We start from the raw sequence: 26,276 nt of genomic DNA on the forward strand, positions 1-26,276 counted from the left end.
AATTGATTTACATAGGAGCCATTACATGCCTACTGGATATTTTCTTTATAGAACATATCTATTCCATCCAAAAGGGCTTATGCAATGTCACTCTGCATATGCTTTGGAAAATGACATCAATGTTGCCTTTAATGATGACCACCTTCTACACTTATGCACTAACTGGTCTCTATTAAAACACGTAGAGAGGCTGGAAATCTATAATGTGTTTTCCAAAAACGTTATGGTTAATTAAAGGGAGGCCAAGACCTTAATCTCTGTTCGAAATATCTTTTTAGTCCAACGTATTTTTACACTATCTACATGCAATGACATCAAATGTGACATGTTGCATTCCAGCCAATGATGTTACATTCTTTATTTTTGAATTTTATTCTATCTTCCAAGTTATGTTCTGTTCCATGTAAACCTGATAATGACATTTTAAAATTATCAAAAATGTTAATTTTCTTCTAGTAAACTGAATTTTTTCTAGATTTTAGTGGATAGAATTGTTTTCTGTGTATTACATTTAAATGATAGTTTTAGTATTACAAGTTTAATTATGCATTAATTAAAAAACACACATACTGAACCAGTTAAAAAAACACAAAAACATTTAATATAATGAATATAATATAATTTTAATATTTTTGTGTTTTTTTTTTAATTGGTTTGGTGTATCAGTGTGTTTTTGGATAATATATATCAGTTCTTGAGGTGTTTATGTATTAATGTTTAAAAAGAAGAAAAGGGCTATATATGTTGTTTTTTTTTTATTGAATATTTTAATTAATATAGAAACATTTGTAACTTGATAAAGCTTGCATATTATTCATATTATAAGAAGTCTTTAAATAAAGTGATCTGAAAATTTTTAATCAAATATGATATAGACATTGAACTGTCCTTATGATGATTATGCTTATTTCAGCAGTTATACAACAAACAGTTGTACATTTTAAAAGATATAATTGTGAATACTTTTAATAGTATGTATATTATCTTCATCAGTCTATTAGAACATTACAATATAAATGGAAAAGTTGTAGCATACATTTAGAATGTCAAGTTTAAAATTCGAAATTTCTTTAAAATATTATTTAAATAAAACAATAACAGTTACTAATGAAAAAAATATTTTTTTAACTTTTTTATTTATTATTTGCATTATTGCTCTAAAAGCAAGTTTTTGATATTGGGCATTCTTAACTGGAGATCTTACAACAGGCATGCTGCTGCTACTTTATAAATGTTATTCAGTTTTATTTTTATATTTTAAATTACTGATTTGATATTAATACAAATATACTTTCTTACATATACATAGTAAATTATTACAATGAAAGGGTTATCACACACATGAAACTATTAATGCCTAAAATGCATTTCAGTCCCTGGTGTTAATGGCCCTCATCAGTTAGGTGAACAACTTTTAAAGATAAAGCAAAAAGTTCCTAAAAATTATCAAAGACTCACACATTTAAAACAATAAAATTACAAAACCATTAGCCAGTAAAATGTTTAAATTGTACACTTAGCTATATAATTGCACAGTGAAAATTTTGACAATATATTGTGCAACCCAGTGGATTATCTAAAAAGGGTTGTTTCACAGATGTTGCTGTCATAGAGCTCTATGGCTTTATTACTTCTCATACTCCAATGAGCCCTAATTACCTCTTCCAAATGATCATATACAGCCTCAGTACAGTATGTTGACCTTTCCCCATTTAGAGTAGTGTATTGAACATAAATACTTTCATGAACATGCACATTACTCTTCAGTATCACCATTTTAGTTTCACCATGCACAAGTCTTTCACTTATCATATCCTTATTGATTATCACCATGTCAAATTCACTATACTGTAAACACATGTTATACTGTTTTGATGTCAAACATCGATGTGCAATAAATTTTTGTCTTTTCTACTATGTCTTCTAATGTTATTCATTAAAAATTATCACTAATCTGATATAGTTACAGACTAATATCTAAACTGAATAACTAATATCTAACCCGAACCAGTCCAGTGAATTTAGCCGAAAACATTCATAAATCATCTATTTCACTGCTGGAAAAGTACATAGGTTGACTTGGTCTAACAAAATAATAATTTATTAAGTTATTGTTGGTCAAAGCAGCTGTTCAACTTCATATTGATGAGACAACTGGTTTGTGGAACTGGCTTCTATTTAACATTTTTCTTATTCAAATTTAAATATACTGATTAGTCAAACTGCATTATATAAGAGTAAATAGTACAACTGTATAGTAGTAAATATATATTTGAGTTATTTGTTATTGTCAAATTGATTTCAGAACTGAAATCTGAAACTATTTCAGTCTCATCATTTGTCACAAAAATATGTTTATATTTTTCATACAATAATTCATCTATGAATATGATTGGCATAAAATGATTTAAGACCAACTTATACTGGAAGATAAAAATATTGTTGACATGAATACTGTTTAGTTTGAATGTGGCATCACATTAAAAGCTTAATTTATAATTATTGCTTGATATATATATATATATATATATCAATTTCATAACACACACTATGAATGAAGTCCAATATATATATATATATATATATAATATATTGGACTTCATTCATAGTGTGTGTTATGAAGTTGATGGAATAAAGGAAAACCTTGAGAAAAGTTTTAAATCTAATTAAGAATACAAAGTGTCTAGAGATATGAATAATGAATGAGGGCAAAGCATGATGTTAGGCATGTAGCTAAGCACAAGAGAATCACTGACATCATGTAGTTTAAGTGCTGCCACATTACTATGCTTTCCAATAATTTTCCCTGGGAAGCAAATTTTCCATGAAAATTGACAAGAAGCATAGTAATAAACAATGAGTAACACAACCTTTTTAGATATCTATCACAGAATTTCTGTTAAACTAAAGTTTTTGAACTAGTTGATAGTTTTTCTGTAAGAAACCACAAACATTAGTTTTTGTAAAAGTTTTGTGCTGGGTATCTGTAAAGGTTGTTATGCATTCATTACATACATCTAATTGACAATTTTTAATTAAGCATACTAAGCATACTAGCATACTACCAATTATGTTTCTGTTGTCCTAAAATTTAATCTTCATATTTAGGGCAAAACTTTTCAAACATGCTTTGTATATTTATAATATTACAACAGAAAATAAGATAAACATAAAAACTATAAGTTATGCATTGTAATCATTGAATCTGAATCATTAGAATTATAATATTAAAAAGTAATTTTTTCAAATTTAATATTTATTGTTTATTTTATAAAATTATAAATTTAATTTTTATATCTTAAAAATATATCTAACACACTTGAAGGAGGTCAACTAAAAATTACTGAAAAATGTTTTTGTAGCTTCTGTCAACCTTTAAATAAAAATAGAAACATTTCATTAAGAATTATATTGCAATAAATTGTAAAACTAAATCAATAACCTTGTTTAATCATTCTCAAGGAGCTTGTCAGCTTGTCACCTTCATTGCCGGATGAAATTTATCTAGTAATGCATTATAGTTTACATTAACAATGCAAATGAATAGCAAATTAATAACAATATCAAAATGTTTAGAAATTTAGGAGATTATTTCCTAGCCAAAGATTCTACAACTTATATAAGATCAAACAAAGAAAGTATATTACATTTTTAGATATATCACTCAATCACAACATGATTTGTAATGAAAATGATTGTTTTTTCATTAATTAACATGACATCATAACCATTACATTTAATTAATTTTTTTCTATCATACAACAATTACAGTTCTGAAATGACAAATGTTATCTTCAAAAGATTAGAAGTCTAAAAATGTATGTCAAAGAGATTTTCTGAATTAATTTCTTACAAAAGACTACATGAAAAAGAATGCCTTCTAAAAGAAGGGCAAAATAAAATGAAATGGAAAAAATACAAGTTTAATTAAAATTAAGTTATCCAAAAATTAACTTTTGTAATAAAAACCTTTCTGTAGAAAACTTTTTTATCTCATAATTTTATTCTCAAAATTACCTGAAAAATTATTGACTGACATTCTGTGTACTATGTAGTAGATACCCATTTTAAAAATACAAAAGTTTTAAACAGAGTAATTTCAGCTTTTTTAAGCTATAAATATTTGCTTATTATTATTATTATTATTTACTAATTCAGATATTAATAAATTCTTGCTATTATAAAAGTATATTTAAAAATAAGGCTTAGTGCATTTATTCCTTGAACTGAGTCAGTTCAATTATTTCATTATAATATAAAACAAAATAATTAGTTTATAGAATGTTATTAATGTTTCATTTATTCTTAATTATTGATTCATAATCTTTTAACATAAAATATGACTGAATGTACATTATATATAATTTCTTATTTTAGATATTAGAATGAAATTTGCAAACAAAGAAATGTTTTAAAACAGTTTGTGCTTCAGGAGATTATGTAATGTTTTAAAATGTTCAATGCATCAAAAAATTAGTGTTGTAAATATAAAAATAACGTGTCGATTGTTACTCCACTATCAGTGTAGAAAACATCAGTATAATTATTTCCAAGGAAAAGTAAATAAAATAAAAAAAATTATATTTTTATAATTTTATTTGAACTATACATTATTAATTCCCAATTAAAAATAATAAAATTAAAACATATAATTATATTTTATAATACAGTATACTTCCGATTATACAGGCTAATCACCAGTAATGAAAGCATGGATAACAGGGAAAACATGGATAATCTGCAAGTCTGGTTTAATGAAAACTAATTAAACTTTTCTTTTATTTACATTTTAATTTCATATTAAATCTAACATAATAGTTTATATATTATGAATAAAATACATTTTGAGAACAATAATTAATTAATTAACAAAAAATTAAGAAAAATTTATTGAACTAGCATCACTCGGTTCAATCAATTTCTTGTACAGTAAAATCTGCTGAAAATGAAACCTGAGTAAAACAGCAATCTGTCTAAATGGGACAAATCTTTGGAATGGAGCAGCTTGCTATGTTAAAAAAGAACCTCATGAGAAATGGAAACCTGTCAAATTGGAAAAATAAACAATATGGTTCAATTTTGGTTTACACAGGTTTTACTGTATTATTAACCAAGAATAACAGGTTGCCAGGTAGATATTGTATATTTATGTCTATACTGTGTTTTTTTTTATATTAAATAAGTAAAGCCAAATTGTTCAAGTATCAACTGCAATTACTGTACTTGTTAGGCCATTTACTTTATGCATTGAGGTTCTGCAAGTAGTTTTAATGCTCAACATACCATTTTAAATAGCAAGAGTTAACAATACAGTTTTTTTATTTTTTATTTTAATGCTAATATTTGTATTCCTGATATATGCAAGACTTAAGCATGCATGGATAGTCTGTACACAGTCTGTCACTCTCGTATCCATTTGTTGAACCATTATCCCCGGTACTGCTTAGATTTTGTGAAAAAACATTTTCGGCCTCACCTGAGGTGTGCTTCAGGTTAAATGAAAACTGGATTCCAATCTTAGAACAGTCTAAGCAGTACCGGGGATAAAGGTTCAACGAGTGTGTACGAGAGTGATCATAACACTGGTAAACAAAGTAGAAGATATTGTGACACAGATAATCAAAGTATACTGTATATTACGTTATTAACATAAATGCCTATATGATAAACAATTAGCCTTTTTATGTGTAGATATATTTAAACATATAAATTAGTATATAAATATATATACTAATTTATATATATATATGTAATTTATAAGTAAATATATAAATGAAAGTTAGTTGATAATTTTATTAAGCATTTAAAATACTTTTCTGTATATTTTATTTATAGTAAAAAATATTACTATCTGATGATAATCATTTTTAAAGTAAAGAACAATATTATATAAATAGAAAATAAAGTGCTAATATATCTTTCATAATTTTAGATATTTTAATCAAATTCTTATAATTTTTATAATTTAACTTTTTGAAATAAATTTGTTTTTGAAGAAATTATATGAATAGAATTCATTCATATAAAACCATATATTTTAAAATGAGAAAAAACATCAGTTAAGCAATAAATCACTATGAATTTGGTAATTTTAGAATGCTATAAAGTGCATTCTCACTAATCCAAACTACTTAATCTTAACCTGATAAGGGAGTATCATGCTCTCTTATCTGAAGTAACAAAATGGTGTTAATGGAATTTGATTCTCTTCACTTTTTCATTTCTTGGCTCTATGTAACTGATAACACACTTGAAAATGTTAAAACTCATTATCACATATTTTTACTATACTTACATATTGATTTCCATTCTTATATGATCAATTTTATTTTATTCAATAAAATACACATATGTAAGTACTAATAGCAATATATTTAATAGGCACATTACTTTTACTTCTTCCCAGAAATACCATAGAAAGTCTAGCTGGAAAGATGTAAACATCCTTGCTCCAAAATTTCTAGATGCTCTCTAATGGGACATACAGTATAAAAACAAATAATACAGTACTGTCTTAAAGTAAGGTCTTGTGATCTCTGAAATCTAGTTACTAATAAATTATGCCTTGTCTACTCAAGATGAGAATGTACAATACATGTGACCTGTGCTGTTTCTCCATATACATTTTATGACATATATTTAATATGTAATTGCTTCTCATACATGTGTCCAATAAAACCTGTAAGAAATCTTTTGACTGTCTATGTATTAGAAAACTGTCCAATGGAAGGTTTCATCAAATCTTCATATAACATATATCATAGTGTAGAGAGCCCTGTTGTCATGTGCCCATGAACCTTAAGATTAAAGATAGTCTCATAAATCTTCCTTAGAATAATGCTTCTTTATGTGGACTGCTGTTCTAAAAATGTCCCAACATGGCACTCACTTAAACAGGCTGCTTTACTATCTGGTGCTCTGTTAATGGGAATCTTATTTAAAACAAAAGGGAGAAAATCAGGAACATGGGTAAGTAAGTGCTCTTTCAAGCAACTGCTCCCTTATGCAATGCTCTATTAAGTGGACTTGACTGTATATATACAGTACCAAACAGCATAAAATTTTTAAAAAAATTATATATACACACACACACACATATATATATATATACATATATACCCTGTAATCTGTTTTGATTTTTCAAAATATATATTACCTCTCTAATTCAAACTTTTTGCTAATCTAAACATTTTCATATAATAATTAGTGAGAATGCACTATATAATATGACATTTGGTTTTTTTTATATATTTACTGGTATTATTTTATTCTGAAACTAAATCAATTAAGGACAATAAATTGTCCCATTTTTGATCTTTTCTATCAATTCATACCAGCAGATACAATAAAACAAACTATTAGAAGTTTCTTTTACAGGTGCTTTAAATTCACTTAAAAAAAGATAAACTCTCAGGATTCTATAAAAATTTGATTTAATAATTAAAAGAAAACTTTTAAAAAGTCTTTAGTGTTTTAAAAAAATTCTATTTTGTTTAGTTGCATCATGAATGAGAAATTATAAATTTAAATTTTGAATTCATAGTAGTAGATATGACTTTTTATATATTATGATTATAGATATTTATCTTTATTAAAAAGTGAAATTTTTCACTTTATTAAATCCTTATTTAATAAATGACAAGAAGAAACCATACATTAAATTCCGTCAATATTTAATTGGTAAAACAAATATTTTCAACCTTCTTGATCAGCCTGCTTCAGGTCTTATACATTTATACAAACATTATACAAATTCAATATTGCTAGAATTTAATATATGGTTTCTTGTTTATTATCCCGGTTACACTTTTTGTAACCTTTTAGTAAATCCTTACTTTCGTTAAATTATAAGAACTGGTTAATTACAACTGGTAATACATCAAAGACCTCAGAGTCCAGCAACTGATTTATTTCATGTAAATGTTTAATTGATTCTGTTAGTTTGAAATTTTATTGTTCTACATTTCCTATGGATGGCCAGCAAAGAGGGTTAAAAACTTTTGCACAAAATAAATTACTTGCTGGACTCAGGTTCATTGATGTGTTAAATTTCATATATAAATTAATATTAAAATGAAATTAAAATAATTTAACTATTTCAGAACTTCTCACAAGGACAATAGCTGATGCACATAATAGGACATGCTTATATACGACAGAACAAATAATGGAAATGTTCCTTAAATCACAGGACATTGCTCAGTTAATATTCTATAAAAATTTGGTATGTAAAAAAAAATCTTTTACAATAATTGCTTTTTATAATAAATTAATTGCTATTATCAAGTTGCCAATATACTAAGATATCTTTACAAACTTATGAGTTAAATTATAGATTAACTTGAGAATGATTCCTGTTGTTAAATAATATGAAAAATTAAATCAGTTTTAATAAGATTTAAATATCTTTGAAAAAAATATCAATTAAGATTAGAAGGAAATTAACATTGTTCAGAGTAACATCAATTGAAAAGGTGGATATACAGTACAGTAATTTATTAAGATCAGCTCAATATAGAAGTTTTACTGAGCTTTAGAAAGTTATATACTGCTGAATTTCTTATTGTAGATGAACTCAAAAAAATTTCATGACAGTACAGTAAACTTACTGACTACAGTAGTATAATGCATGGTATCACAAAAACTTTCAGATATTGAAAGCATTTATTAATTACAATCTCATTATAATTTAAATTATTCTACTGTCAAGAAACTTGAAACTACTGTTCAACTTTTTGAAAAAATTTTTCTTACTTGGTAAGGTCCAACCAAGTTAGCAAGAATTTACTGCAATGAGTTTAAATATTTAGTATAGAAAATTACTAGAAATTGAAGAGCTAATACTTTAGAGAGGATATTCTCAAATTTACTGATATTAATGATAAATAAAAGAAGTCATTAATGTTTTTTAATGAGACATCATATGGGATGGTAATTGGGCATATTTATTTTACTTTAGATTATTTTACTTGTAGGCATAATAAAATATAAATGTTTGTATGTAGATCATGAAATGCGCTCCTAGTCGTAGTTTTTAAAGCAAATGTTTAAATGAACAAAACATTTTTCAAATATTTTAATTAATGCTACAAAAAACAAGTGAAGAAAGATTTTCTTTCTTTGTTTTTTTTGTAGCATTAGGAAAAATATTTGAAAAACGAAGATAAAATATCTCTGAAACTGTTTAAATAAATAATATAAAATGTAATATATATTTATATGTATGTATATATATTTTACAGTTTTCAAAAAAATAAATATGCAAGAATAAATGAAAGTATTAACAAAGATCTAGAAAGAAATTGATTAATAAATATAATTTTTCCACAAATTACTTACATTTACTTTACATTATTAATCATTATTATACCTTTACATAAAAAATAATTTATTGTTCAATTTGAACAAACTTAATTTTTTAATTGAAAAGTCTAAAAACAAGGAACTATAGCTGTTGACCATCATTATCTAAACTGAAATCAAAATTTGTGTTTAATTCATTAAAAAATTTATTTTCACCATCACTGTCTTCTAACAAAATTACAATTTAAGCACAAATTTTGTTTTCAGTTTAGGAGATGTGATTGTGATATATAACATTCTAGTGCAAAAATAATTTGAAATTATCCATTAAATACATAGAAATTTTTTAAGTTAAATTTTTAATACTAATAATTAGTAATTTTTTTTTGATTTACATATAATAGAAATACTTTAGATAATAGATAGAAATAGATAATACTGTTAGCTATGCTTGTCAAGCATAATTTATTTAACTGATTATTAACAAAACTGGCATGATATTACAATTATTATTAATAATATATTTTTTCATTTCATATTGGACATTAGCTATCAGTTCAAATATAAAATAAAAAATTAATAAATCAAAAATTAGTATTTATATATCAAAATATAAAGAATAATTTTTCATTATCATAATTTTGTGTGGATAACCCACAAGTTATCTTTGTTTAAAAGTCCATTTGAGATTATTAAAGGTGAAAAGTGTTTATATCCTTTTTTCAAGTCTAATGTGAAGAAAATATTTTCTTTGTATAACTATTTTCAAAAATTTATGGTTCAAGACTAATAGAATCTTATTTGTTATGTTTAATAATTGTAGGAAAAACGTTTTAATAATTGTAGGTTGTAATTACATTGTTAATACAACTAACTTTGTTATATAATTTGTATCTTAACTCCCATGTAATGGGAGAAATCTTCTTGCAATGAAAGTTTATTGAATTGAATTGAAAAAGTCCATTTAAAATGCAGGTTATCTGATGATTTTAAATTAGAATTACAAGCTTATCAAACAGCCTTTCCTGTGTTTAAATTTATCAAAAGCATCTCTACAAATATGAAAAATTCTTTGTGCACAGCAGACATATTCATGTGCTAATTTGATTTTCCTCAAATCACCAAAACATATATAGGCTACATATGCTGCATTTATAATTCTTGCCAGTTCATTTTCTGTATATGAATTCATGCTTTAATTGACATTAATAAATATTCCCTCTTGACCTTGTAACTTGAAAGTCATAAATTATATAATATAATAAATAAATTTATTGTATTTAAGATTTAACTTATTACAAGGGGAAATAGAAGAGTATAATTAATAATCTCCTTATTAAATAAAACAGTTACAATTTATTATAGATAATTACGATTATAATTATATTACAGTCCCTTGAACACAAATAATTTAACAAAAAAAGTTTATAAATATTACTGACAGACAATAATTAATATTTTCTGCAGTTTCCAATGCTATGTTTAATTCTTTAGTTTAATTCGTCAATGTATATGTTATGGACTTCAATCAAAGATGAACTTTTCAAGATTATTTTTGTTGAGTGGTTAGTCTTATTGATGATTAAGATGCATGACACAATAATAGGCTGTAAAGTTGTTGCTTCTTTCATTGCTATAAAAGTGAATTTTGATGATTATTGATGTCAACTCAGACAACTTCAACATGACTAAGTAAAGTCACAATTTCTGATTGACATTGTAGCCTGATCTGCATTTTTGAACTTGTGTTGGTTGATATTAAGCAACATCATGCATGACTTCTGATATCTGGCTTTATGAACATGATTCAGTCAAACAAGCTTATTTCTAACTTTTCAAATATATATAATGTTTTATTTATTCAGCACAATGGAGTGCAATTGATAGGACACAAGGCATTTATTACATTCTTTATTTATTCACTGATATGTGTTTCAGGTTTTTTACCCCTCTAAAAGAATGTAACAAACACCTTGTGTCCTATCAATTGCACTCCATTGTGATGAATAAATAAAATAACACAGTTTCAAATTTGGAGAAAAACATATATTATTATCGTTTTGCTTTATTTGCTTAATTTTTTAAACTTTTCAGTGCAGAAATCTGTTTTAATTTAAATGCTATTTTAATTAATACAAAAGATTATTGTAAAATAAATCTTTACTGTTCAGAAAAAGTTATGTAATTGAATGACTAAAAATAGAAATTTAACATCCTGACCATTACAATCCATCAGGTCTTTTATCATATAAGGAAGCTCATTTTTTTGTTAAATAAATATAATTAATATCAATTGATTTAATAAAACAATTAAATGAAGCAATTAGATAAAAAAAATGTCATTCAGTGACCACTTGAACACAAATGAAGTTTAGTAGTTCTCCCTCAGTAATTTGTTTTTCCAATTCCCTTATTTTATAATTATGTCTACAATAAACTATTAGTAGAAGTGAAACAGTAGAAAAAAACCAATATTTTAATATTGAAGATGATGCCTTCTAACCTACATATGAGTAAGTTTTGTGTTTTAAATAGCTGCTCCAGAGATGCAGAGTATTCCAAGGTATGGATTATGCAAAGGTTTTATTTCCATTCTAGCAATTTTCTGTAGAGTATACCATCACTATGGGTTATCCATATGAAATTATTGTAATTACTTATTAATAAATGAGAAAAATTTGAATATATTTTAAAATACATTCAAAGTTATATTTTGAATGTATTTTAAATGAATGAGCAAAATATTTTGTATTTTGTTCATTCATTTACTTAAACTTGGTTAGATTAATTTCTTGAGAAAATCAAAGATATATTCTTCTGAATATATTTGTAATTATCTTTTGGACAATTATTTTAAAAATATCCATATGGTATTTTTAAAATAATAAAGGTCTTTTGGAATTTGAAGACTAATATCTGTCTTCAAATTAAGTACTTCAATATATATATAAAAATCCTGTTATATCATTAATATTTTATTATTATTGAAGTACTTAATTTTTCATTTTAAACTCTAATAATTCAGGATTTAAATCAAAAATAATAATTTAATATCAGACTGTAGTTTTAATATAGAAATAGTTTAAGTAAATTGTTTACACAATTATTTGAGTTTCTTTAACTAGCCAAAGATAAGTAAAACAAATTTTTTTAGTAGTTTTAATTACATATTTTTAGTAGTTAATTACAAAATCACATACACTTTTAATTTATGATTTATTTATTACTAGGTCTAAGCACATGAATACAGTCCTTTAGTCCTAAAGTTCAGTTTTAATACACAAATATTTAGCAATTATGAGCACTACATATTTTGAATAAATAATATATATTTTGAAAAACAACAGCAGATAAAAATACTTTGAAGACAAATAAATAGAACTCTAATAAGTAAGTTTTTAATACAAATTTTTGGTACCTAGCCATCTTTAGATCTGAATATAAGCAATTCTTAAAGTGAGTCTATTCAATTATTATATTTGCTCAAAACATTTTAAAACTTGTCAATGACCTTCAAAAGCAAAATAAATCTAAAATTGCTAAATATTTAAATATTAAAGTTAATTTTTATATTTTGTTTAAACAAGATATTTTTAAAACTCTTCAATTTGTTCAAATCTGAAGATAGCTATAAAATTAATTGAAAATAAAATTAAATGAAAATATTTTATATTTATTAAAAACTTAATACTGGATTAAATATATATATTAAATTAAAGTATATTAATAAAATATTTATAATTTTTTACAATTTTAATAATTATATTTTCTTGTAAGTAATTATAATGTTTTAATTAATAAATTTAAATTTAGAATATTTAACAATTATTTTGTTCAATTTTTAAAAAATTTTAATCTGAATTAAAACTACATTGCCATTAGGGATTGCAATCCAGCAGTGTTTTGAATCCAGCTGGATTTTTGCTGGATTAAAATCATTCCAGCTGGATCCAGCACGGATCCAGCGTGGATGTATTTTTGGTGCAATAAAGTGTTATCTGTCTATCTATCTATCCTGCAATTTATGTTTTTTTAATGAAATAAAACATTTTTTAAAAATAGTTAAAAAGCTTTTATTATTTAGACTGGTCACTATAAATCAGTAAAACTTCTTACACATTTAGGTAGTAAACTTAACTTTGGTTCGCTTTAACATTTGAGATAGAGATAATTAACTTTAAATGTTTAGTTAGATTATAATTATAATGTAATTTTTAAGTTAAATAATAGCAAAGGTAATTCTACTGATTAATTTATATTAATATATTATAATAATGTAAGGACGGATAATCAGTGGCTAAGTGGCTATCAGTCTTATCAGTTTTCATATATAGGCTCTACATATTAGTCTGTAGTTATTTATAAGTATATAAAACTATGTACTGGAAGTAGAATAAGTTAAATAAACTACACCTTTATCAATCCAGCAAAATTTAATAAAAATAACGTTTTCAATCGTTTTTAACGATCTTCCTCGGTTACAAAAAAAATAGAACATTAAATATAGAACATAAAATGTGTTTGGAATAAATATGAAAATTAGCGGAAAACGCCCAAACAGACAAAATATAGATAAATAAACAAAATAAATAGCAGAAAAAATATATACAGGGTGTTTTTCTTAAACTGACGGTACTCAGAAACATCTGTAGAGCAATCTAGCAGCCGGACTGTTGCCAAATTTGGGAGAGTGACTAAGGTTGACATGGAAAAGAGATTCCGCGAAAAAAAAAGTAGTACCTAAATTCGCCGGTAGAGGAGGATTTGGCGTTGTTGTAGCGAAAAAGGTACCAGCACTTCACTGAAGAAAGGGTCATCAGTCGCTTTTTTCCACTTGCATGGGCCACCTCGCTCTCCGGATTTAACCCCATGTTACTTTTTCCTGTGGGGTTACTTAAAGTCCAAGGTCTATCTTGGTAGTGTCCCAAACTTGATGACTTTGAAGGACGACATTTCTCGAACTGTGATGAACATTCCTGCGGACATGTTACATTCGGCCATAGAGAACACAGTTTTCAGCATGCAATGAGTTGTCCAGCAGGACGGTGATCACATTGAAGAAGGGAGAAGGTTATTTGCTGATTAATTAAACTTTCGTTATTACACTGAAACCTCTGTCTGATTATTCATTCGTGTGTTTGTTAATTGCAGCTGGATTTTATGCAGATTCTTAGCTGTTTTGCTACAACAGCGCCAAATCCACCCCTACCGGAAAATTTGGGTACTACTTTTTTCTTTGCGGAATCTCTTTCCCATGTCGTCCTTAGTCATTCTTCCAAATTTGGCAACAGTCCGGCTGTTAGATTGCTCTACAGATGTCTCTGAGTACCGTCAGTTTAAAAAATAACACCCTGTATATAAGATCCAATGAAACCAGCATTGTCCGTTAATAACATTAATTAATGTAAAAGAATCTCCACATGGTAGACAATGAGTCCGCATTTCTATGGTTTATACAACCAGTTGTCATGGGCGTCTTGCAGATTTCCAATCTCTCAAGATGTTTGACCATTTGCCTATTCGTCGTCGTTTTTATAATTGCCGCTTGATCTCATTGGACGTTAACATCCTTCTCTCTTGCGTATGATGGCAGCGCAGTGTTGTCAAGGTTCTTACTGATTGTATATTTGTGCTCTTGAGCCTTTGTTTTAAACTGCGCATCGTTGCACCTACATAAACAAGCTTGGAATTGAAACGTTGGTTGTGTAAAGGCACCGAATATATACCTGTTGTTGAATTCCGATCCTCTTTCTTTTTATCGTTTCTTAAAAGTTTGAAAACAGTGGGATTACGTCGGTATACAATACGAAAATTATTAGACTTGGCAGTACATCTATGTATCTTGTTTAAAAATGGAATGTAATTAAGCACTATTCTTTTTACATTTATTCCAAACACATTTTATGTTCTATAGTTAATGTTGTATTTTTTTGTAACTGAGGAAGATCGTTAAAAGCGATTGAATATGTTATTATTTTATTAAATTTTGTTGGATTGATTAAGGTATAGTTTATTTATAAGTAATTTAATTATTAGTGTTAGTAAAGTAGTGAGTAAGTAATTAGTAGCAGTCTAGTAGTTAGCAAAGCGGCAACGCAACGACGTAGACTTTTACGCAATTATTTAGAAAGTTAATTGAGTATTTGCGGATCCGCAGCGCTGGATCCAGCACCAAGTGCTGGATCCAGCAGGCCGAAAAATGCGCTGGATCCAGCTGGATTGCTGGATGAGGGATCCAGCAATTGCAATCCCTAATTGCCATCCAGTAGGATAATTGTATCTAATCTATTTAATAGATTTTTTTCAATCAGAAGTATTGTACATTAACAAATACTATTTAGGATCTATTTCACTTTAGATCCATCTGCACAACAATTTAGTTTACCAATTATATATAACATTTGACATATGAGTGGCTTAATTATATTGTATCAGTCATTATTCTGAAAGACTCTATTATTATTAAATATACATACATATAAATTTATATATTATTAAAATAATAAAATTAAACAGAATAATTTTTTTAAGTGATTGTTTAACAGAATCATTCTTAATAAAACTAATAAGCAAAAACTATTTGTCAGTTAATTTTAATAATTTAATGCAGTAACCTCATTTTAAAATTTAATTTCCATAACTTTACAATGTATTTTATAGTTGATTAAAATGTAATGTTATTTTTGATTTATTACATCACTTTTTCAATTAAATTTAGATCATGTATAGAATTTAAAAATACTATACTTAATAACTAACATGTATTTTATAAATTTACAGCATTATACAATTAATATAATTTTGAATATCTTTGATTGAATAGCTATAGATATAAATCTGGACATAATTTTAATCTATGAATATGATAAATTTTAAGACTTGATTGAAAATAAATTTAAAATTTTTGATAAAAGTAACAACTTATCTCAAATGTAATTTCTAAGATAAAATTTCAGGTTAAAATAATATTTTTTTTAAAAGCAAGTTCAGATTAAACACGGGGAAAAATTTTTATCTTTTCACAATATTGATAAATTTCATTAACATTTCTCAATGCTCACATTTCATAATGTTAATATTTTGCTATATTCATATGGTTTAAAACAGTATTTAATTAGACTATAAATTTAAATAATTTATAACTTTGTTAGTATTTGTGATAGAAAAATTTGTAAAAACTATTTGGCTTAATGTACCTAGTTTTAAATAAAATTATGTAGTAATCTTCAACACAATAATTTAACAATTTTTCAAAACTTGAAATTTTAGAGAACTTCAAATCATATTACTCTTTGTATTACTAATGATGGTGGACATGTGGGAACTTAATAAACTACAATAAAACAATAAAAAATATAGATTTTCTTACTTCCAGTACATTCTACATTATTAATATATTTGTGATACAAATTAAGTTATAAATTTTTTAAATTGCACACGGACTTTATGGACACCCTATATTAAAGCCTAATGATTGCTAAATTAGATTGGGCTGTATTTAATAGTAACAATAATATATATTAAAGCCAAATAATATGGCAATAATTTGGCTTTAATATCCACTTAATTAAAGAACTTTTAATTATAAAATAAGCATGTTTAGTTATGAAAAAGAAACAAAAATATTTGTAAACAAAAATACTTGAACTGTTCATAAAATATTCAGTCTAATGATTCATATTTTGATTTTGTCATCAGAAAATGGCTTTCAGTTTGATATTTTTTTAGAAAATGTTATAAATATACTTTCAAATGATCAATTTTCACTTATGATGATGTATTTTGTTTTTAATTTTAGAGTCATGAGCAGATGTGGTTAGATTGTGCTCAGAAGTTAACACAGATAATTCAACAAATTATTGAGTTTGCTAAAATGGTACCTGGTTTTATGAAGCTTATTCAGGATGATCAAATAGTTTTACTCAAAGCAGGTAAATTTATTAAAAATATGTGTCTACATCATTTATATTTTCATTGTAAACGGTTTACTTAATCTTCACTTTAATACTTCTATAAGTAAAATTAATTTTATTAACTTATTCAACCGGTTATTTTGACTAAACTCTATGCAAACTTTATTCATGACATATGATTTAGTATTATCAGTCACTGACAAATAGCATTTGTATGGTATGTCATTTTCAGTGGCTAATATAAGGACTGAAGGTTAACACACAACATAGATTTATGCTGTGTGTACTGAAACCTTCAGTCTTTAATGAAATCCATAGACTTTAATAATTGTCCACTGCATAATGAATCTTTGATTTAAGAAGGAAAATTGCAAATGGTAGCAGTTATATTCTTAAAAGAGTGAGTAAAAATTATAAAAAGACATCAATTAAATGATTAACATTTCAAAAATCTTATACAGAATATTACTAACAGTCCTCCCTAAGATGTTCCCAAAAATGATTAAATTTTAATTATGTACTTTTATCTCAGTTTGTGTATAAATAAAATTCTTAATTACTTTTAAGTTACTTAATCTACAGAAAAAATTATATATTTGAATATGAATAAGTGATTGCACATTTATTTATATACAAAGAGATGATTTTAATATTTCAAAAATAAATAAATAGCAGTTAGAATCATTTGACAGTCTGAAATATAAACTGGAATGATAGATCAAAACACACACACACTAAGCCTTTTAATTTGTCTCTGCTGGAATTGAAAGATTTATTATATGTGAGTTTTAATAGTTATTTAATATTTAAATTGGAAAATTAATGTCTGAAGTATAGTATATTATATTATTTTTTTACTTAAAAATTGCTTAAATGAAAATATTGAATATAATTTGCAATATACTAACTGTTTAATTTAATATCCTCTTAACAGTTAAAAACCATAATCTTATTCTTAAACTATCAGTGAATAATACAGTAAAACCTCTAAATCTCAAATTTGAAGGTACCAAAAATCATCCAATTTGAGTTATGAGCATCTATATATGGAGGTATATAAAAAAGTAGAAAAAATTTATTTAGATGCAATGTATGAATAAATTACATCATACTAATTTGAATGTTTAATCTATAGCTATAATGAAACTAAACATCCCTGTAAAAATGAGTCATATCAATTAATAATTATTCAAACTGATATTAGAGTATTTATAGATAATTTGAGAAAACTTGTATTGCTTGTTTTCAACACTAAATTTTACTAACAAGCTTCAACTGTATCAAAACCAGTTTTTGTAGCATCTTGAACTAAAAAGAACTCCAAAAAATGCATTGACTGTTTTATAACACAACAGTCAATGCATTTTTTGGAGTACCTTTCGGTTCAAGTTTTCCAATTTTAACAATACTTTTGCTTATTCATTCTCATTTGCTATCATTATGAGATTTTTGCTTTGTTGTTTGAAAGAGGAAGAGATTAATAAACCGTATCATAAACTGTTTTTAAATGAATAATTTTTTTCAACAACAAAATCATTTATCCATATCTATTGTCCTATGCTTTCACATTCAGTTGTTGTGGGTATCTGTTATTAGTGAAAAACTGGAAACCAGGAGAATACTGTAAATGTAATGCTGCAAATACCGAGGAAAATTTTTCCAGATTTTATGCTGCCCAATCTTTGTCTATGGTCTCATTTTTGTTGTTGTTATTTTTGTGAAAGAACTACTTATGGGATTACTGAGGCTTTTAATTTTTTTAACCCATAAAATTTCCACTAAATGCTTTACTACTATTAACATATTCCATTAAAATTGTTTCCTGCCAGAGTTTCAGCTAAATTTCAATATTTCATTAGATGTGGTTAGTTTTCCACTAAACTGGTAACCTGCTCATGAATAAAAAACACGACATAGTCTGTTTCAAATGAAATGGATTATGTCATTTGCTTGTTTAACCACCTGCATTAAATTTACAAGGCAATGCACCAAAAGGATTTGCAGAACTTAATAGGTTAGTTGGCATCTGCTGAGTTCAGCTAATTCAACTTAAGGACGGATAATGCTGAAATAGTGAAATTTTGTTTGGCTTAAGGTGTAGAAAAATATATTGTTTGCTGTGACCTACAATCCAGTTTCACTTAACGAGGGATTCAGTTTTAGAGGTTTTACTGTTATAGTGAGGTAATTTTAGTACTTATTGCACTCAATGTTGTTATTATTGAATTACTTCAGATTATTGTTTAATGATCATTTTTAAATTCCTTGATATCTATATTTGCAATTTTATAAATTATGTTTGAGTTCTGTAGGAAAAATCTTTTATTTTAGATTTATAATCAGTATTAAATCAGTATAATCAGTAAGTTTAAATAATTAGATAGGCAAGTTCTTAGAAATCAAACTTAAATGTCTTATATTATTGTAAATTGTCTACTTGGACTTTACTTAATAATAGGACTTTATACTGGTGTTTAAAGATTGGCACAGTAATGAGAGTTAGTTCAGGAAAGAACAAAATTTCTTTATTATATCACCTGTAGTAATAAAATTTCGAAGCTTATTACTACAGGTGATATAATAAAGAAATTTTGTTCTTTCCTGAACTAACTCTCATTACTGTGCCAATCTTTAAACACCAGTATAAAGTCCTATTAATAAGTAAAGTCCAAGTAGACAATTTACAATAATATTAGAATTTAAGGACAGTAAGGCTTTTACAATTAAATGTCTTATAGTTGATGATGGAATATAGATATTACTATTAATAGTTGTGATGGAATAAGTATAATTCCAAATAAGTATCAATTATGTATAATTTCAAAGCAATTTGATTTTTAATTAAATGTTTATTAAACAGACGAGAGAATATAATATAAATATTAATATATATTATTATAAAAATGACAATGCAGAAAAGGTTTGTTAATCCAGCACCAACAAGACTTGAATAGTGCTGGATTATTGAAAATCTGGTTTATATCGGAGATTTTATTAAGAATGTGCTTAGTGTATTTCTTGTTTTTTATTGTAAATTTTATTTCCAACACCCTATGAAAAGTAGCCAATAACCTAGAATTGTTGAATTCCAGATTATTTGTGAATATATGCATACGAATCATAGTGAATGCTGATTTTATGTAATAACATGTTTATTGACATTTTTGTAGATTTTTCAATCAATCTCAACACACTATCATAGGTTGCACTGTATCATCATTAGACTGATTAAAGAATGTGCATAAACAAAGGAAGCATTCAGGAGCATTTTCTGGTACAGCAATGTCTACAATGTTTGGAACACATAAGAGACAGCAAATCATGGGTGTGGGAATTGGTGCCCTATGCGGCTACATCCCTGATGTAGGCATACAGATCTTTTTTTTACCAACATTATAAAGCAATTATATAATTTTCTTAGCAGTAATATCTGTACTTTGATTGATGGTTTGTATAGCTAACATTTAATTAAAGCACTTCTCCAAAAAGTATATTTTAAAAATATATTTATCTAAAACAATTATTAAATATAAGTTTATCATTCAAGCTAACTATATAATGTAAGATCAACAGTTACATCTGTTATTTTATATTTGCTTATTATATAATCTCATTACTTCTACAAAAATTTGTTGATTTTTTTATTTATTTATTTGATAAGTTGTTTTTGGGTTAATCTTGTGGAGAAACTGTAATAAGCTACTCTTTAATAATAAACTTATATGAATTCATTGATAATGCAAGATTTTATCATTAAATTAAATAATGATTAATAAATAATATTTGAATATAATTATTTCTAGGAAGTTTTGAATTATGTGCATTAAGGATGAGTCGGTACTATGATTTATCTACCAATTCTGTATTATATGGAGAGCATATGTTACCATCAGACACATTTGTTCCAGCAGGTAAGTTAAGAGAGAAAAATTAAATGAATATAAATTATTATTATTATTAAAATTTAAATATTAAAGTAATTTAATTTGACAATGACTAGGAATTACAACTCCATAGAGTTGGTTTATTCAATTCAGAAATCATCATTCTTATTTCTTATAAATTTTTTATGAACTCAAGTAAAGTTTACACATACAAATCTTAAAATCTGCTGGTATTCTGTGATTAAACATTATTTTATTACAATTAAAATTATTTAATGCTCTGTATGAAAATCAATAGTTCTATCATACAACACATGGGTTGTAAAATTTTTTCCAATTTATCTAATCTTGATAATAACTACTGTTGTTCTTCCTTCAAACTGTTGTTCTTCCTTCAAATTTTGAAGCTTTGTGATTATTTTGTGGTAATTTCTGCCAATTTAGACATTATAACTGTAATGGCTACAATTTTCCTTATGCCTTCTGGAATACCAATTCCACTTTAGCAAACAAGCTTTCTAAAAATATCTTTGACTCAAATTCTTCCAAATGAAAATTTTAAATTTGAAGAATATAAAAGGACTCATCTATCTAACTCCTTTCAGGGTAAAATTTTTTAATTGAAATAACATGACTTTCAGTGCAAACTAGAAGTTCATATAAAGTTAATTGGGGTCTCCTGCCCTAAGTTTTCAATATCTGGACTCAACTTTCATCTCTCTAACTGTTCTCAAGATTAAGGAAGGACAGATGACAGTGGGAATATATAAGTCTAAAATTTTTTCAAATTGTAACCCTATCAACATGCTGCATTTTTAATGATGAGAATTTTTTTCTGATTGGAAATAAACTTTCAATTGATTTCCCAAGAGTGTTTATGGAAGATGGAATATGGGTTTTATGTTACTCAAAAATTCAGTAATTTTTCTGAATTTAAAATTAACTAAACTATTTATTATATTACTCTATAAAACCAAATCTCTCCTTTAAAAAAAGACAAAAAATAACCACTACAAAACTCAGTCAATACACTCACAGAAAATATCAGCAACACATCATGGCTAACCAGTGCTCTCAACTTTTCAATTTAATTAAATGTTATGAATTTGAACATTGTTCTGTTTTATTCGCTCTTTTTTGAAAATATTGAATTCCAAATCAATATAAATGCTTCAGTCCTTTGAACATTTAATGATAATTTTTAAATTAGATTTAAGATTTTTCAGTGATTTTTATTATACTACATGCTACATGATATGATTCTCCTGCATTAAAATTCAAAAATTATTTAAGTGATAAAAGATATTTTTTTGTTTAAGCTAACTTTTTATTTATCCAGACTACTTTGGTATAAATTATTTATTTATATTTGTATAATTTTACCTTTTTCATCCCAAATAATAGCTCATTAGTAATTTTCAATGACTTTTATTGTAAGAACTGATTAGCTAGAAAGTTTCAATTATTTGTCTTGGATAATATATTTAAAATAGAAATAAACTCTTATGACAAATTGGATGAGAAAAAGTAAAACTTCTGTTATAGAAAAAATGTAGTGTGTTTGTTATGTGAATAATTTTCATTTTGTTTCTAATTCTGTATGGTGATTTAATGTTTTGTTAACATTATTTTATAAAATATTTTTAATAAAATTAACCATCTCTAGAACTAGTCATAAGTTAAAAATTGGTTGTCTTAATTACAAGATTATTATTTGTATTTAAAATTACTTGTAAATATTTATCTAGAATCTTTAGTTATTCATTTGCAAATTAATAATTTTATTTTATTTTTATTTTTCAGACACAACAGAACTGTCACTAATTAATAACTCATTTACTTTTGCAAAGAGTATAGCTGAATTAAAGCTCACGGAAACAGAATTAGCCTTATATTCAGCATATGTGCTCTTAGATCCAGGTTAGTTTGTTTCAAGTTAAAATCATAAACATAAATAATTTAAATCCATGATACAATTAATATTAAATTACTGAAATTCCTTAAATGGCTTAGACAAAATGTAACTATTTGTTGTAAACTATTAACACGTAAATATTACTGTACATTTAAGATTTTCATCTAAGTTGAACATTCAGTTAATACTAATTTTCTTTGAATATTTTAGATTGATGAAAAGGATTTGATATTGATATATAAGTTGCTATTTGAAAAATATTAATTTTTAATTAGTAGATGTCACATAGAATTTTTGAAAGAAATAATTGAATATCCTAGAGAATATTCAATTTTTCTTTCAGAAATTCCAAATAATATCATAATCATTGAATATTTATTTACTCTATAATAGTTTTAACTTATCTCAAGTGGTTGTAAAACAATTTTCACAATCACTTAAGGCAAATTTTTATATTGATAAACATCATTTAAGTTTTTTTTTCCTTTCCATAAATTTTTAGTCACTTAACCAGGAAATAATAGATAAAGTAAATAATATGCTGCTCAACTATATATAAGTGCTTTCATTGTATCAGGTTTATAAAGGTGAAATTTAGACATTTTGAAAAAAACTTTATTGTCAATTAACTCAACAACAATTGCAGTTCACTCTTCTAGGTAATCACTATCAATATTAAAATATTAATCACATTTTGCCACCTTTCCTGCAAACTTTCAATCTCACGAGCATAGAATGACTGGAGTTTTTCTTTGAAGAAAGTCTCTAGCATCATTCTCAAATGGATATTATCATTGTAAATTTGCATATGGTTTTGCAAGGTGCAAAATACAATAGTCAGTTAGTGCCAAGCAGGGCTGTGGAGCTGAGTTGGGAGGAATTTCTGAGCAAAGGAGTTGGAGTCAGGAAAAATGTGTTGACTCCAGGAAAAATGTGTTGACTCCAAATCTGGCACATTTCTCTTTTTGTTTTCCACAGAAAAGTTTTTTGAGTTTAACATTGGAAATTGGTAAAATGCAGTTTCACCATTATGCATCTTTGCTCTGTATGCTGGCATGTTGCAATGCTATTGGACTTTGTGAAGTTTTGGAATGTATGGGAACACTCAAATTGTGCTAATTCTCTGGTGGTTAATTCATGGATTGTCATCTATCAGTTGCAAGAGAACGTCATCAGAAGTTACAGAAAGAGCTTTTTTTTTTTTATTCTGTCAATTTATAAAAATTATTTATGATGTTGTTATAGTGATAGTTTATGCAATCATATTTATAGATATTGCATCATAGATATAAACATCTACGATGCTTTTAAAATAAAAATTCTAGTTAATCAGTTAAAAATTGTGGAAGATCCATCAATTTCTAAAAGAAAAAATCACTTTTTTCCAGTATTCTATCTTTAGTTCATCACTAAAATTAAATATAGTAATGCTTCCTGTATCAGATTTCAGGAAGTAAAAATAGAAGCAGTTAAGTTCAATTAATTTATTTTAATATGTCATTTAATATAATAAAATTAAATAGTTACTTTTAAAAGTATCTTATTCATTATTTAAAATCTTTTACACAGAATAATCAATTGTTCTGTAGAATTTTTTCTATGTTACAGCTGATTTATACATATGAATTTAAAAATTCCAAAAAGTGTTTCTCAAACTGCATTAAAATTTTAATGGGTCACAAAATAACACTAACTTCTGCAGAAATACTTACAATACTTGTATTACTAAAATATTCTTTAATAACTAGGATGAATAAATGCATCTATTAAATACTGAACATTTTTAACAACTTTTTTCTTATAATTATAATTATCATTAAGATTATAGAATGTGTATATATGAAATTGATTTCTTTTTTCTACTTTGAACAACATCAAAATAGATATTACATAATGTCATAGTCATAAAGTTAAAATAGTTTTGAAAATATTTCCTTGTTTATTCAAACTTTTAGGTTTGTCATACATAACAATAAATTATAAAAAATAATGGATGAATTTTGGCACAAGTGGATCAGTAAATAATTTTTAAAAGAGTTTTTTTGTGTGTGTGTATATATATATATATATATATATATATATATATATATATACAAAATGAAATTGACATACTTTTCAGATAGTAAGATTTTATTTTAAAAAGGTTCATTAAGTTTGAAAAATATTACAAGTTTTTTTTTATAAAGTAAAATATATCCCAAATAATTTTGAAACAGTCTGTTTTATTACAATCATCAGTCTTACATTTCAATTACCGTATTTTACAGACCATAAGACGCTAGGGACTATAAGACGCACCCTAATTTTTAAGCAGTTTAAAAAAAAAAAAATACCTATAATACGCTATGGACTATAAGACGCACCTGAATTTTGGAGGCAATTTTTCGAAGAAAAAAGTGTGTCTTATAATCCGTAAAATACGGTAATTAATAAAAACTGAAATGGAAGTAAGTTATTTGTTACAAATCAAAATTGGTCTGAACCACTCTTATGTATTCAATGTTACATTTCACATGTAGAAGTTATTATCAATAATGCATAATTTTATTTTGTTCTACAATACACATTGACTCCAGTTTACTAGGTTTTTAAAAATTTTATATTACAAATGTATTGGATCAAGTGAGCAAAAAGTTTGAGAAACGCTGGTATAAATTCTGGTATTAATATATTAACATTAAGTGAAAAGTTGTTTTCATAACAATAAACCATGAAAAAATTTGCAAGGTTTTTTATTTGAAAAATCATCACATATGTAATTGATCAATGGCTTATGGCCTGATTTATTCTAACAGGAAGAACACATTTTATACATTTTTTTTGTTATATAAACAAATGTCTTGATACCATTACAGTGGAGGATGAATTGTTTTTGATAAATTCTATTGCATAATCTCCAAGATCTTACCTTATTACCTTAGCTATCTTAAAATCCTTAATAAAATTTTTAATACAAAATTCAGTATGTTTCCAATTCTCAAAGTATTGAGTTGTAATATGGCTTACAAAACTTGGAATATCAATGTAATAAAATTTGGAATTATAAAATTGAAATTTCCATTATTATTAATTAATGGAAAAATATAATTACTTTAGTAATTATATGAATCTAAATTTAAAATTCTCTTTTTTCCTTTCTGGAGTTATATGAAACTAATGATTAAAATATATCAGAAGTTTTAGTTTACAAGTGCATGTGATTTATATCAGTTTTAAAAAATTATCATATTATTGCCATTCTTAATATATGTTTCGATGTCA

General features: G+C 25.6%; 1 protein-coding gene across 4 annotated transcripts in view; it reads left to right on the forward strand.

The window, feature by feature from the left end:
• The window catches only part of Hr3 (Hormone receptor 3), a 106,149-nt gene that overhangs the window by 75,738 nt on the left and 4,135 nt on the right, over positions 1-26,276 (forward strand). For all 4 annotated transcript variants that reach the window (XM_067286893.1, XM_067286895.1, XM_067286896.1 and 1 more), the window contains 4 exons: positions 8,103-8,224; positions 17,102-17,234; positions 21,020-21,127; positions 22,904-23,020. In XM_067286893.1, coding sequence (XP_067142994.1) covers positions 8,103-8,224; positions 17,102-17,234; positions 21,020-21,127; positions 22,904-23,020 — 480 coding nt within the window. The remainder of the gene's footprint in view (positions 1-8,102; positions 8,225-17,101; positions 17,235-21,019; positions 21,128-22,903; positions 23,021-26,276) is intronic.

Source organism: Centruroides vittatus, unplaced genomic scaffold (assembly GCF_030686945.1).
Source record: "Centruroides vittatus isolate TY-2023 unplaced genomic scaffold, ASM3068694v2 scaffold_386, whole genome shotgun sequence".
Taxonomy (NCBI): Eukaryota; Metazoa; Arthropoda; class Arachnida; order Scorpiones; family Buthidae; genus Centruroides; species Centruroides vittatus.